We start from the raw sequence: 14,141 nt of genomic DNA on the forward strand, positions 1-14,141 counted from the left end.
AAGATGATAAACTATCAATTATTACATCTTGGTAAACTTTCAATTCATTAGACGCTACATGGGTCTGTATGTTGGACAGCATTTAGATTGAATTCAACATGTTTTTAACTATCTAATTACAATAGGTTGTTTTTCCACTGAAATGAAAGACGTTGGTTTCAAGTTGGTTCCAAAGTGAAGCGTTCACTGTATAGTATGATAAACTACTATTCTCTATGCCCCTTTACTATTTTTATACTCAAGCGTACATACGTCAAAAATCTCATTACGAATAGTAAACATTGCCAGTAACATAATGTTAATTACTTATCCAATCATGTTTCGGTGTGCTAAACTATTGTCCATTGACCCATATCTTTGGATTACTTAACTCATTAAAAGAAACATTTCACGCTTCAATCATAAACAATCGGTCGACGACCTTCGCTAAGTCACGTGTCAAGTCAACAGACTGAGAATCTAATGAGAGATTGAGCTAAGCCTCTATCAGCGCTTATCAGTAAACCAAAATCGATTTTACGATGCAATATCAATTACGATATCTATGAATCTTGATGGATCCCTAATGATGATATACAAAATTCTTTACAGTTATGTAGCCAGGGTAGTTTATTAATCTCCATAAACTCCACAGTTAGTAGTTACACAGTAGATAAATCATATATATTCTGTGGTAGGTGGTGGCTAGGTATCTAAGATAAAACCGTCATGATAGCACTAAATTACGTGTTAATCAGATCTATGAGAAACTTCTTGAGTAATGACTAGCTAGGGTCTAGGCGAAGGGTGCAATTTCTTTAAAGGTTACTGTTCCTAGTTCCAGCGAAGGCTCGAGTCGGTCCATCGATTGTGTGCAACGCAAATGCGCGAAACACGTCCCGAGCCGAGGTCGCCTTCTATTCGAGGTCACACTTTAGGGTTCATTTCGAACGAACGAAGTCCTTGAAAGAAAAGCTCGGTTAGGGCTACTTTTACCAACTAAACATTAACTAAAATATTAATTTTAGTTAATAGTTCTTGGTATATTTCTTCGCAATCTCTTGAGAAATACGATGTGTAATATAGCAACTAGGTAGGTACTTATCTTTTTAATCGTGGTCGGTCATGGCTTATGAGTGTGTCAAGGTTCACGAAAACATTAATGTGACGATACATTTTATTATGGTTGAAACATTAACAAATAATTAACTGTTAAATCTTCAATACTTAACCTTTCAGCTTCAGTCATAGGTAAATATTTAATACTTCTTCAGCCTGTCATACTTAATTGATATTTTCTTTTGTTTTCTAGAAGAAACTCGATCGTAATCTGAGTTTTTGTGGGTGATGTTCAAAATACAAGTGTGTATCAAAAAATCGTAACTACTAACTTTAAAAGTACATATAAGAAAACTTTAAGTTATGTCTACGGAACACTTGCCTTGTCGTATTTCAATTTATTTTATAGCTCTACATAAACTACACCCGCACTGTCTCACTTGTGCAATGCACTTGCAATAATCCTTGAGGTTTCTTTCCTTTTATTTTGATTTTGTCTTTCGCTAGAAGGAAAATCCGGGATTATAGAGTTCAGTAGAAAATCCGATAAAAAGAGAGCTGCGGTTAAATGCACTGGTGACTGGTTAAATTGCAGTGCATAATGAAACTTATATCCTCAATCTAATGCACATCTGTGGTTTTCTTATCTCTTTACTAATTTACCTAAGTAACTGAGATTTTGTAGAAGAGTATTCTCAGACAGTTGGTTTTTAATGGTTACTGGTTTATGTAGTGGTACCCTGGATTGTCCCCGGCATTACACACTTCAGTTGCAAATCTGTACGAATCAAACGAACGATTGCATTGCGCTATCAGTTTTGCAACGGAGATAAAAAGGCGTCTGATAATGGCACGCATGTGAGCCGTCGTAATTGTTGTGGTTTCGTCAGTCTGTCTGTCATCTTGACATTAGCGCAGTGCAGCTAACGGGTTTCGATACCGAAACCGATTTTTTTATTAGTTTCTGGAATTCGTAACTGGTTTCAGCGGTAGTTTTGGATACAAGTTACACACGTGATTTGAGCTTGTTACAAAATCTGATTCTAGGCCGCTCTAATCAGTCGTTAGATAATAATGACATTCCGTATCGCTGAGAAATGAAGATTTATTTTTACCACACGATGTAACATATCAATTAAAATTAGTGTTCAAAGTTTTCACCAAAAACGTAACAGACAGGCTTTTGCATTATTTCTGTGTGGATTAAATTATTGCCAAGCTGTGGACAACTTTCTGTGTAAATCTCGCGTGATTGGCATGTCGCCTGCACGTGTGTGGACTAAGTTGTCATAACTGGTTTACTTAAGTGCCGGGAGAAGGGTTAACTTACGACTTCATTTATTACCTTTGGCGAGGTACCATTGTTTATTTTGACGTTTATTCGTTGTATTCTTCCATACATAAGTATTCACTCTTTGTCTCCTCCTTAATCGATCTTTTGTTGAGCATTGCAGACACTGTAACAGCACTTAATCAAATTCATCTCGTCTTATTGCGTCCATAGATTACTTTACAAGATTGCTTAGCTACGTCTCTAGCTCAAGTCTTAACAATAACCCCCGGTTTCTGAATTGAAAATGAGCATGATGCTCTAAGCTAAAGATCTCAATTTAGAAACAGGACATATGAATGCGATTTTCTTTAGTACCTAACAGACGTTACAGCTTCTTTTTCTTAAGCCCAACACTAGCCATTTAAATAATCGCATACGTTATTTGCCGCTTATTTCGACAAGCCCATGCGCGCGTGGACCATGAAATGAAGGTGCCGCCGGTTGGCTGACACATACGAGTAATGTTCCCTTGAATCTAATTGACGCTGGCTGTTGCTGACCCATTTTCACATACTATAATAAATAACCAAGTTGTTTATTTTACTTCTTAGTTCTTACCATTGCAGGCTTGCCATAAGTTCTGTTGTTTACGACAAAAAAAAACGTATCGTTATATGAACTTGAATGGATAGACAACAAAACGGCACTGTTAAATTTGAACGTTTGCTGCATGATTCAATTCAATGTTGAGCAACAATCAATTGCTGGTACTAAAAACTCATTTGGTACAGGAATTTATCGCAAAAATGGTATTTTAAAGACCCATTAGGTACTGGATTTAACCGTCCTTCCTTATTCCCGTCAGAGGAACATACAAATCGATAACAAATATCCGGAACAAAGTTCCCGGCAAGCCATTAACCCTGAGCTTTCTATGAGTGAAAGTAATCCGAGAAGCTTTATTAATAGCTGAGAACAGCACTGGTCTCAAATTGAGACTTCAAACTCCAATCCAATCGCAATTTCCTCAAAATTGATTAGAAACTTTGTAAAAGCGTAGGCATACTATCAAGAGACTGCTATAGACATGCAACTCGCTTCTCAACATCATACAAAGCTTTGTACTTACTTAACAATATCACAACCAGTCAAACGTTGTGGGCTCATCAGAGCTACTTACCTACCCTGAAAAATCAAAAATTTCTTTAATACCTATACTAAAAAAAAAAGATTTTCTACTTCATGGTAAAAATGTGGTAGTACTCGTACCTACTTAATTTCGTAGAGTGGTATGGGGGTGCGCCAAAGTTCACCTAAATTTTCAACTCCGAAAATTGGAAGTCCGAAAATGTTCTTCCTAAAATTTTTCATCCTAACAATCACAATTCCTAACTACTCTGTCTCTAATGTTCATAATTCCGAATCATTCAACTTCACAATGTCATTAGCAATAAACATCTATTATACTTTTATTTGTTCTTCTAGATTTTCTCAACATAACCATATTTTACACTATTATTCAAAGTCATATCTTTTTTGTTTAGATTTCTTTCTTTGACGATATATTAAAGTTCCAGAAACGAATCGGTCCTATTCATAATTATTGGTTTAGGTTAGGTTAGAACTGTGACCACAACATTATCATATAATATTATGGTAATGTTTAGGGATAAAAGTGTTATGATAAAAAACAGTAGGAGTTTAAATATATTTACATAAATGATATTATTAATTACAATTTTCGGAAACATGAGTGTTATGAACATCGCCGGTAGCACTACAAATATTATGAATGAAAACATTAGGATGAAAAATTTTAGGAAGAGTGATCATTCGGATTTAAAATCGTTAGGAAGAACAATTTCGGGTAAATAACTTTAGGTGAGCCAATATGGACCCGTGGTATGGTTACAACTTAATATTTTTAACAAACGATTGTGCTGAGAAAATAAATAGGTACCTAATTAATGTTACTAAACTGATACTACTGTCTAGCCAAAGTGATTTATTCACATAGTACCTACCTACCTAAAGTTATCCAATTTCAGATCACGTTTTCACGGAAGCAAGTCTACATTTTAGATGTATATTTAGCTCAAAAATCACCTTACTTAAGTATCACTTAGGTAACTAACATGTATAATACTAGGTAATTCCAAGGCTTTCTTACTGACAAGCTGTATTTTTAAGTTATCTCAAAGTAATTTGCCTCACTGCTCCAGCGGTTGAAATTACGCAAAGCAGGTCACAGGTTAATAAGCCGCCCCAGGGAAATCCGTGTGACGATCCGTAACTTCGGATTGGTCATTTTGTATTGTGACTAATTTTAATTGTGAAACGGTTCGAGGGCGAAGCATTACGCAACAAAAGTAGCATCAGGTTCAATCCCTCGACAAATCAATTTGAAGAGAGAAATGATTGGGGATGGAGACAATTTGAAAAATAAAGTGTCTTATGGATTAATACTATTTACTACCACATAATAACTATTTACAAGGAAAATATCTTAATAGGTATTAAATCCGCTGTTCTTAGGAATGATTGATTCTTAGGATGATTCCACGAATATTGTGTTGTTCATCTTTAAGCACATGATCAACTGGTTTCTCATAACATTTTACTTTTAAATCTGTTATCAATATCTAATCTTTGGTAGCAACTAGAATCAATGAATAAGTGATAATGTCTAGGTTAACTGCATAGACAAATCAGATTAGGTATCATATTTGTTACTGATATTATTATGAATACCTACGATTATAATGATTATCTCAAGGCTATTTTTGATATGATATCCTTTAATGTCAATATCATCAGAGCTTATAAACGCAGAGACGTAAAAAACAACAAAAATGGTCAACGTTCATATTTTCGTCCACGCTTGAGCAATATGATTGTAGGTATTTACCTACATACATTCATTTGTAGTTGCGCAACAACATCGTATTGGTACAGAATGCTCGACCAAGTAGGTACATACCAAATCAACACATTTATGCAGTCGGAAAATGCCTTCAGCTTATTTTAGAATTCTGAAAAAAATACTGGCAAATTCAACGTATGTCGTACAATAACAGTTCATTTCATAAGGCTTTGAAGCTGAGAACTCAGTCAGAAGAACAATTTAATAATCTTTATTCTACCACATCATTAATCTTCCTTCCATTACCGTTAAGTAAGTTATGCGTATCTGTTTGACTCTACATTTAACAAATCCTCGGCTAAAGTATGAGTCAATCTAGTGTGCTTATTATAGTCCTACTTATTTTGAATTTTAAACATGATTAACTAGAGTTCTCATTGAGTTCGTCTAATTTTGATCGTGAGAGATCTTCAAAACCTATTTTTCTTTCCAGGTCTCGGCCGCATGCAAGAGTTTGACTTCTCGCTCACGCCCTTGCTGACATGCTGCGGTTTCTTCATCATGTACTTGGTGGAGGAATTAGTTCACATGTACATCCACCATCGGGAAAGGAAAAACGGGCAGGTGGCGCCACTGGTGCGCAATTTGAGCGTGCGTCGCAGTCGCGCGGGCACCGACAGCAATGGCGACCAAAGCATTACCAACTCAACAGCTGACCTCGTGGATTCAGACTCACTTAAAAAAAAGGTTTGAACACTAATTCCTTAGTTCTTCTATTGTAAACCCTTGTACAAACCTTGTTACACTGACTGAAGTAATGAACCACTATGGGTAATCCCCCTTATTTTTCATAAAAACTAAAAACTATCTTTAACAAAACATTTTTACTAACAAAGGATATGCTACAGAATAGATACATAAGAGATAGTTTGATTAATAGTTAGATAGTACATAAAGTGTTAATCCATATCTTCGATAGTATTATTCACATTTTATCGAAGTATTAAGCATGAGTTTTATTATTGTAACAATAAAATCAATTAGTATCTTTATTCACAAAGACATTGTGTGACATTGTGTATATACCTACCTACTTCATAAAATATTGTTTTGCGTGAGATTAAGTAAATACGTAAATTGAAATTGAATTGAAACGCAAAATTTATTCGTTTTGCAAATAGGTAAAACTTATTCTAATAATCTCACAGGTATTATTTAACGAGATATATCTATAGACGTAATAAAAACAATCGTTAATCGATACTATCATGTGACAAAGCAATTTGGATTTAAAAATCTTGATACAAAATCAGATAAATTTAGGCATTGTCATACTTATGAATTTTAGGTAGCTACTAACTTCAGTCATTTTGTTAGGTACGTGAATAAAAAAATATTTTCACGCTCTACCTTTGTTATAAATCAATAATTTATTTAAAAACTGTAATAATGTAGAGCTACTATAAATACTCGTAAGAGTGTATCTTATTTATAATCTCCCAAGGCTATAAAAAAGTCTAAGTGTGTGAGTCAAATGAAATGCTTAAAGTTATTTTATTTTATTTTATTTGTTTATTGAATTAATATCTACATACCTATCTACAAATTGCGCTATTAAAGAATTTATTGCCTAAACTTGCTTACCTTTTTAGACGTGGCGCGCGCCCTTCCGTAGACCTACCTCATAAAATATTTTCGATTATTAAATAATATCAAGCTGCTTAAAGAAAATATTATTTTCACAACATTACCATGCAAATATACAATCTCATTAAGCAATTTTCTTTAATTTCAGGATCCTGAAACAACTCATCATCATGGCCACTCCCATAACCACAGCCACATGCCTCCCCCGGTGGGTGATGACGTAACTTCTGCCCTGCGCGGACTGCTTATCGTCCTGGCTCTTTCTATCCACGAGTTATTCGAAGGTCTCGCAGTTGGTCTTGAATCGAGCACCTCCCACGTTTGGTACGTGAAAATCGTGAAAATACTAACAACGCCATCTAGTGTCGAGTGGCTTAACTAAAAAAAGCACTGCAAAGCATGTCACTTAATAACTACTCTACTCGACGCTAGATGGCAGTGTACTAGTATTTTACAAAAGAGGTTTTATTCATTTTTTATTTTATTTTTCCAGGTACATGTTGGGCGCTGTTTCAGCACACAAACTTGTCATAGCATTTTGCATTGGAGTAGAACTTATCGCCACCCGAACCAAGACTGTGTTGGCGATTGTGTACATCACAACTTTTGCCATTGTCTCTCCTTTGGGTATCGGCATTGGTTTGCTCTTGGTGGGAGGTGAGGGCGCCACTGCTGCGGGCGTGTACTCCGTGGTCCTGCAGGGTCTGGCATCGGGAACACTGCTCTACGTCATCTTCTTTGAAATCTGGAAGGGCGACAGAACTGGTATTTTCCAATACATCGCATCGGTCGTCGGATTCTTCATTATGTTCGGATTGCAGCTTCTAAGTAAGATATCGTTCATTAAATCTTTAATTTAGGTACTAATTTAAAACTTTAAAGTATCCAACTCCAACATTAAGTTAAAACTCGTTAATATTCGATAAATTCCTGTGGGAATTAAACGATGACTATGGGATAATGATTTTCAGACGATTGATTTTTGCTAGTTCTTTAAGCTGCGTTTTAGCTGGAAAATTACAATGTCATAGTACCTACCTACTTCTTACTACAACACAATTTTCTTTTGATTTCAGCTGGACACTCGCACAGCCATGGCGGACACGATCACTCCCACAACCGAAGATAAGAAGTTTTCGCCATCATAAAAGTTACTAGAACAATACTTACTAAGTACCTACTTACCTACTTAACGTTTAACAATGTGATATAATTTAAGGCTAAGTTTCTTTCTTGTTCTCCAATGTTGAAGTCCTTCAATTAATTTCGGAAGAGGCAGGTCATTCGGTCAAATTTATCTTACTTTATTTGAATTTGAAATAGATTAAGAACTCTAACTTGACGCACATATCTAAATGTAAGTAGAATTAGTTATTTATTAAAATTGAAGGACTTCGAAACTTACCTTTTATGTAAAACTAAAAATATGCAGGTATAGTAAATAATTAATTATGCCTATAATGTATGAACGTCTAACAGTTATAAAAAGCTAGTTTAGCAAAAACTAGAAACATCACATCCAATAAGTATTAATAAGTTAATTTATAAACAAGGTGAACATAATAATTAGTTTATTATTGATATTCAAAAGTATGTTCAATCTAGTCAACGCCGTATGAGTAGCAGAACCTAATCAAAATTTAAACAGTTTCTTATAAATTAGTAACACTTTATTCTTCTTTCTTGTAACAAAAAACATTGTTTCTTACGATAAAACATAGTTTCAACTTTCTTAAACTTATAACATTGGACTGTTACTGTCTGTGATACAGAAGATGATGTGGTTAACATACTTAGGCCATTATTATAATACTAATAGATAAGTAAGTACAAAGAGTTGCAGATGTAATGTAAATAAATAGTTACTCGGAAGTAAAACGGATAATTTTGAAGTACAGTGTTACTCATATTCTGCCAAGATTTTGACACAATTATAAGTTATGTAAGATTTAAGTTATTAAATTAACGAAATAAAATCTTGGGGTGTGTTTAACAAAGCAGAAGTGTAAATTACTTATATTATTTTATACGTTGTTTGTAAATAATAAACCATTGATTATAACACAGACTTTTAATAAGATTTTACTACGACCAACCAGATTAAACTAAGTTTTGCTAACTTAATGTTGCGCATCATTGTCACCTAGAGATGGGTAGTGGGTAAAAACCCATTTCACCCGATTGGGTTAAAACTGGGTGATTTGGGTAAACACCCGGTTTTTACCCATTATCACCCATTCTGGTGGGTGAAAACAAAAATAGCGTTTTTTTAAAGTGAGAAGTGGTATTTGTTGCTAAGGGGGCGTTCTAGTGTTACGTAATGCATTCTGGAGGGAGAGGGGGTCTTGAAAAACGTTACAATGCGTTACAGTGGCGGAAGGGCGGTTCGATTTCAAGTTTTTAAGTAGAAGTACTTTGTAGTTGGTGTTGTTATTTGTAACTTTATACCGTAATGTCATCAAAGAGAGAGTTTGGCATATTTGGCATTCCCCCCCCCCCCTCCATGTCCTTGCCATGATCACAAATTATTGTGTTCCTACTAAATTTCTACTAAATCGGTTCAACGATTTTTGAAATAACACCATTTTATAAAATAATTGGTCACATCATCATAACGTGATCAATTTTACGATTTGGTCACGATATTAATGCATATTAGTGTTAAATTTGACTTATTACTTATTAATCAATAAACTTAAATGAGAAAAATTCAATAAAAATAGTACAAGTTTTACAAAACAATAAAACTTGTATTATTGAGCAGAGACGATGCACAGCATCTGGTGAGAGATGCGTCTACTTCCGGTGTAGTTTTTTTACCATTTCATACCTTAAATGACGTCATTTCCGCAATTATTTAATAGGAATTGATTTGACTTACTTCCGTTTGCCGCCATTTTAGTCACCTGGGGGCGAGCTTGCTCGGAGTTCTTCATAGAGAGCTCACCAGGAGGCCTTCTCGGGATGCTGTGCATCGTCTCTGCTCAATAATACAAGTTTTATTGTTTTGTAAAACTTGTACTATTATTCGGCATGTGACGATGCACAGCATCTGGTGAGAGACTTGTTTATTAGCTCCTGGTGACTACTTACCAATGGCGCTATGTGATGAAAGTTTTCGAGTTTCTGTAACAGAACTAGATTAGAACATGATTAATTTCAGGGTATTAACATGTTTTGTTCTAAATGCCCAGTGAGAGCAGCACTAATATCATAAAGTAGGAGGGTTTGTACTTTTGTATGTTTAAAATGAATAAACTGGAAAGCTACTGAACTGAATTCAGAAATTCTTTCCTCATTAAAATGCAGATTGAGTGTGTATTGATATAATTTGCCCGCATGGCAGTAAGATTCATGCGAGTCATCAACATAAGTTTATAATACAGGCGTACGATGTGATTGAAGAGTATCCAACATGCATGNCAATTAAATGTAAAATAATGTCTTAACCTGTGGTAAATATACTTGTTTCTTTTTGTTTCAGAGCAGAAACACAAAATAAAGAAAAAACCAATAGCGGCGACCATGAAACCGATTTTTTCTCATTTAAAGTAAGATAAGATAAAAGTATAAATAATAAAAAAATATATGTTATGTTTGTTGTTTTATTTAATGTCAAACATGCATATTCATTGCAAGTTTGTTAAGGCAAACTTACATATTATTTATAGAAGCAGACATAATGCAAGTTTGTTAAGGCAAACTTACATATAATTTATAGAAGCAGACATAATGCAAGTTTGTTAAGGCAAACTTGCATATACTTTATAGAAACACATTAATGCAAGTTTGTCGCTCGGAAACTAGAAAGTTTGATTTAAACTTGCCTCAAGTTTACATACTTGCCATGGCAAATTTGAAACAAAGCTTCATTTTTGATACATCAAACTTACTGCAAGTCAGATTCAAGTTTAAATTGTTATCTGGAGGTATAGTGTAGGTGCAACCACAGGTGCAACGCTTTATTAATCTAAGAGTGCAACATAACTTTTCGTAAATCCAAACAGTCACCCCATGCCCCATAAAATAAAAGTACCTACTTACATCCCATAGAATACCTAAGTAGGTATAACTACCTACTGTGTTGGGATAGAGAACTCCAATCTCCTATTTATAGACCATTATCAAATAAATTATGAAAGAATCCGTATCCGCGATCCGCCTCGATTATACAGCGTTTCCGATCAATATTTACAGAACGAAGTACCTATCAAGGCCAAAATCCAATATTCAGTTCGAATAACAGATCGGTTGCAGTGTGCCATAATTCTCTAAGCAGTGTGCAGTCGTTCTAAAAATCATTTGGCTTCGATTCTATTATAGATGACCCACGCTGAACTGTCCCGCCAAACTCAATGACAGGGGGGCGCTACCATCGTGCAACTATATGGTTTCCAACATGGCAAAAATCTGAACCAGCGATCCGGTATTGACGGTGGCGCCCCACTGTCAATGTCATCGACAGGACAGTCCAGTATTTTGGAACTATAGTAGGAAATCTTTACACTAAAAAGAAATAAAAAATAATCATTGAACAAAATGCGTATCGATTTCATTTATGTGCGAGTACATGTCGTGTGTTTTTGAGACGGTAAAATAGTAAAGCAATTTATTGTTGTCTTGTCAAACTTGTCAAACAGACAGTGACAGTTACGAAAAGATCGACATTTTCAATTGCTTGCACTTTCTTTCTGTCGAATTAAAATTAATTTCACTGCAATTTCACGCATTTATTTACGCTTCACTATATTCCTGTAAGTATACAGTTCAATTTCAGCATTGCTTTCCATTGTGCAAACGACTAGATCTATGAACTAAAAGTATTCAACAAAAACCTTGTATGTAATTTTGTTCAGTAGTTGTTTGTTGTTGGTATTTTTTACTCACATCGCGATGTAGGTAATATGATTTTCTCTAAGAACTCATCGCATAATTTTACATGTGATCAATGGTTAGAAAGTGAAATGTTGTGACATAATAAACATAATCCAGTTGAAAGGTGAAATTACGAGGTGGATAACCTTGCGCCGTTACATTAGAGCAGGCGCTAATAGAAAGTTATTTGTTGGCGTACAATCTATAGCAGTCGTTAGTTAGTATCGCGAGAGACTTTGGCGTTGGTGCATAGCTTGTAGTGTTAGTTATTTATCAACATATTTTGTGTAAAATGATTGGATTGGTTGAATCTGCTGTGTGTCTCTCTGTTGCTGTTGAAAGTGAGTTTTTATGCTTTGTCATTGAAGAAAGTCTTACAAGCCCAATAAAAATGTTTGCCAATTTTTATTTTTTTCTTTCATTACAGGTGAATCAAGACCACCACTCCTCAGAATGTCAACCTCAGGTCTGACGTCAGAAGCGCAGTTGCGTTACATTCTGCAGTGGTTCGAAGAGTTCAGTGAGCTACAGCGTGACGACTTCTTGCCTGTCCTCGCAGCTGCTCGTGGAAACCAGGCGGATCAGCTGGCTGCTACGTTGGCTGCTATGACATGCCAGGACAAGCCTGTCAGCTTGTTTCAATGCCGTGTAAGTTTTTAAACCTCCTATATCTATGTGAAAATGGCTCAAACAGAATTATTTCTATTTGTAAAACTGCAGAAATCAACCTAAATCCACACTAATAGAACAATGTAGATAAAACATAATATTATCTACAAAAGATGTTTGTTCAAACAACTATGCAGTAAATTGCATAGTTCAATGTCAACAGTGAGCAAGGTATCATGACTAATACATAAATTAAATACCTGTGTAAATTCTTACTCCTGTTACCTGATTATTGCAACATTTCAATTATGTACTATTAGCCAATTTAGCCAATTTAGTCCATTATTGTGCTAATAATTACACTATATTAAAAATACTTATTTTTAAACTTTAGTCAATCTACAAATTCAACAACATTTTTTACTAATTAATTTCAGATTAAGTTGTTTAATGAGTGGTATCCCACCTGGGCCGAAGAAGAACAGGACCGATTGATCAAAGGTGTATCGGAAGTGGATCCTGAGTTTGGTGAGAAACTGCAGGACTATCTTACTAACGGACCACCTGTGAACGGAGAATTTAACTTTTTAATCGGAGAAAATTTGGCACACGAGGAGGAAAATAAAAAGGAAAATGAGCAATGGAATAATGAGGATTCGGTAGCGCCTGCAGAGGAGGAAGGCCAGGGGATATCCCAAGACAACATTCCAGTAGAAATTGCTGCCGCATCTTAAAATGGGTATGCACATTGTTTTAAAAAGAGCCATTAATCTAAGATATATCTCATAAGGCAGCAATTTCATTTCTTTGAACCTATTGTCTATTTTTTTTCTTTTTTCATACATTCCCATTACTTCAAAATAGAAACTATTCCATTTTTACTTAACATACATTCCATTTTTCGTACTTTATTTTAATAAGAATCTCGTGTTTACTATTTTATTGTTAGAATAATTTTATGAGAGCCTTTATTTATAAAATAGATTAATGACTTAAATCTATTTAAATGTATTTTTAAGGATACTATACTTTGTGAGCACATTTATGAATATTATGCCAAATATGAACCAACAGTATTTGTGAAATGATCATATTTCAAAAAACGTCTAAAATATTATACTGATTTTTAGATCTGAAACAAAAAAATATATTTTTAGCCCTTAGTTTCTTTTTCATAAAGTGATGTTTATCAATATTTTTTGCAAGTACAAAGCTATTCGTGCCAAGGTATTGAGATGGAATTACTATTATTAGATATAAAGTAAAAAGTCATGGCACTATTTATATTACATGATTCAATACAAAAAAGGTATGTGTGTGCCAAATTGCATAATCATGCTTATTTTGAAAGAAAGAAAGAAAGAATTTTGGGTTACATTATTACCTTTTCTACTTACTACAGCAATATCTACTTATTTTAAGACTACTAAATTGAGATAATTATCTCTATTGATTGTATTGGTTGGCTTTCAATATCATAAAACAATAATTATTTAGTAAAATATGAATAACTTATGTATTAATAAACACATTCCCATCGTATTGATGTACCTTGAAGGTTACTATTATTATTAATATAAGTACAGATGTAATAATATCGTATTGCTTTTTATATTGTCAGAAAATAAAACTGTATGGGATTGAGTGATAGCTGGTGCTTGGAAATTTGGATTGAATGAGGATAAATTGCTAAATGGAGGCCATTTTTAGAACTAGAGACTTATATTATTTACATATAAAAAATAAATTAATTTTGGACATCAAGATGTTATTTTATTCGTTGGAACAAGTAAACCCAAAGTAAAACAATCGTCACATTTAGGTAATATAATTTAT

At 34.3% G+C, this 14,141-nt stretch overlaps 2 protein-coding genes across 3 annotated transcripts in view; both read left to right on the forward strand.

Annotated features, from left to right (window-relative positions):
* Zip89B (Zinc/iron regulated transporter-related protein 89B) overlaps positions 1 to 8,771 on the forward strand; it is a 38,413-nt gene extending 29,642 nt beyond the window's left edge. Inside the window, exons 2-5 of the mRNA XM_028304230.1 lie at positions 5,668 to 5,921; positions 6,970 to 7,145; positions 7,315 to 7,649; positions 7,898 to 8,771. Of these exons, the coding sequence (XP_028160031.1) occupies positions 5,668 to 5,921; positions 6,970 to 7,145; positions 7,315 to 7,649; positions 7,898 to 7,950 (818 nt within the window). The 3' untranslated portion in view covers positions 7,951 to 8,771. The remainder of the gene's footprint in view (positions 1 to 5,667; positions 5,922 to 6,969; positions 7,146 to 7,314; positions 7,650 to 7,897) is intronic.
* Positions 8,772 to 11,456: 2,685 nt separating this feature from the next.
* LOC114352611 (uncharacterized protein C14orf119) lies at positions 11,457 to 14,069 on the forward strand. Of its 2 annotated transcripts, none has more exons than XM_028304271.1 (3): positions 11,457 to 11,575; positions 12,124 to 12,344; positions 12,743 to 14,069. In XM_028304271.1, exons 2-3 carry the CDS (start codon positions 12,150 to 12,152, stop codon positions 13,037 to 13,039), a joined length of 492 nt encoding a protein of 163 aa, XP_028160072.1. In that variant the 5' UTR covers positions 11,457 to 11,575; positions 12,124 to 12,149; the 3' UTR covers positions 13,040 to 14,069. The 2 variants fall into 2 exon arrangements, with proteins under 2 accessions (XP_028160072.1, XP_028160071.1); XM_028304270.1 differs by lacking the exon at positions 11,457 to 11,575 and adding an exon at positions 11,715 to 12,037.
* Positions 14,070 to 14,141: the final 72 nt, after the last annotated feature.

The sequence above is a fragment of the Ostrinia furnacalis genome, unplaced genomic scaffold (assembly GCF_004193835.3).
Source record: "Ostrinia furnacalis isolate ACB-3 unplaced genomic scaffold, ASM419383v2 OfSCF1409, whole genome shotgun sequence".
NCBI classification, from domain to species: Eukaryota; Metazoa; Arthropoda; class Insecta; order Lepidoptera; family Crambidae; genus Ostrinia; species Ostrinia furnacalis.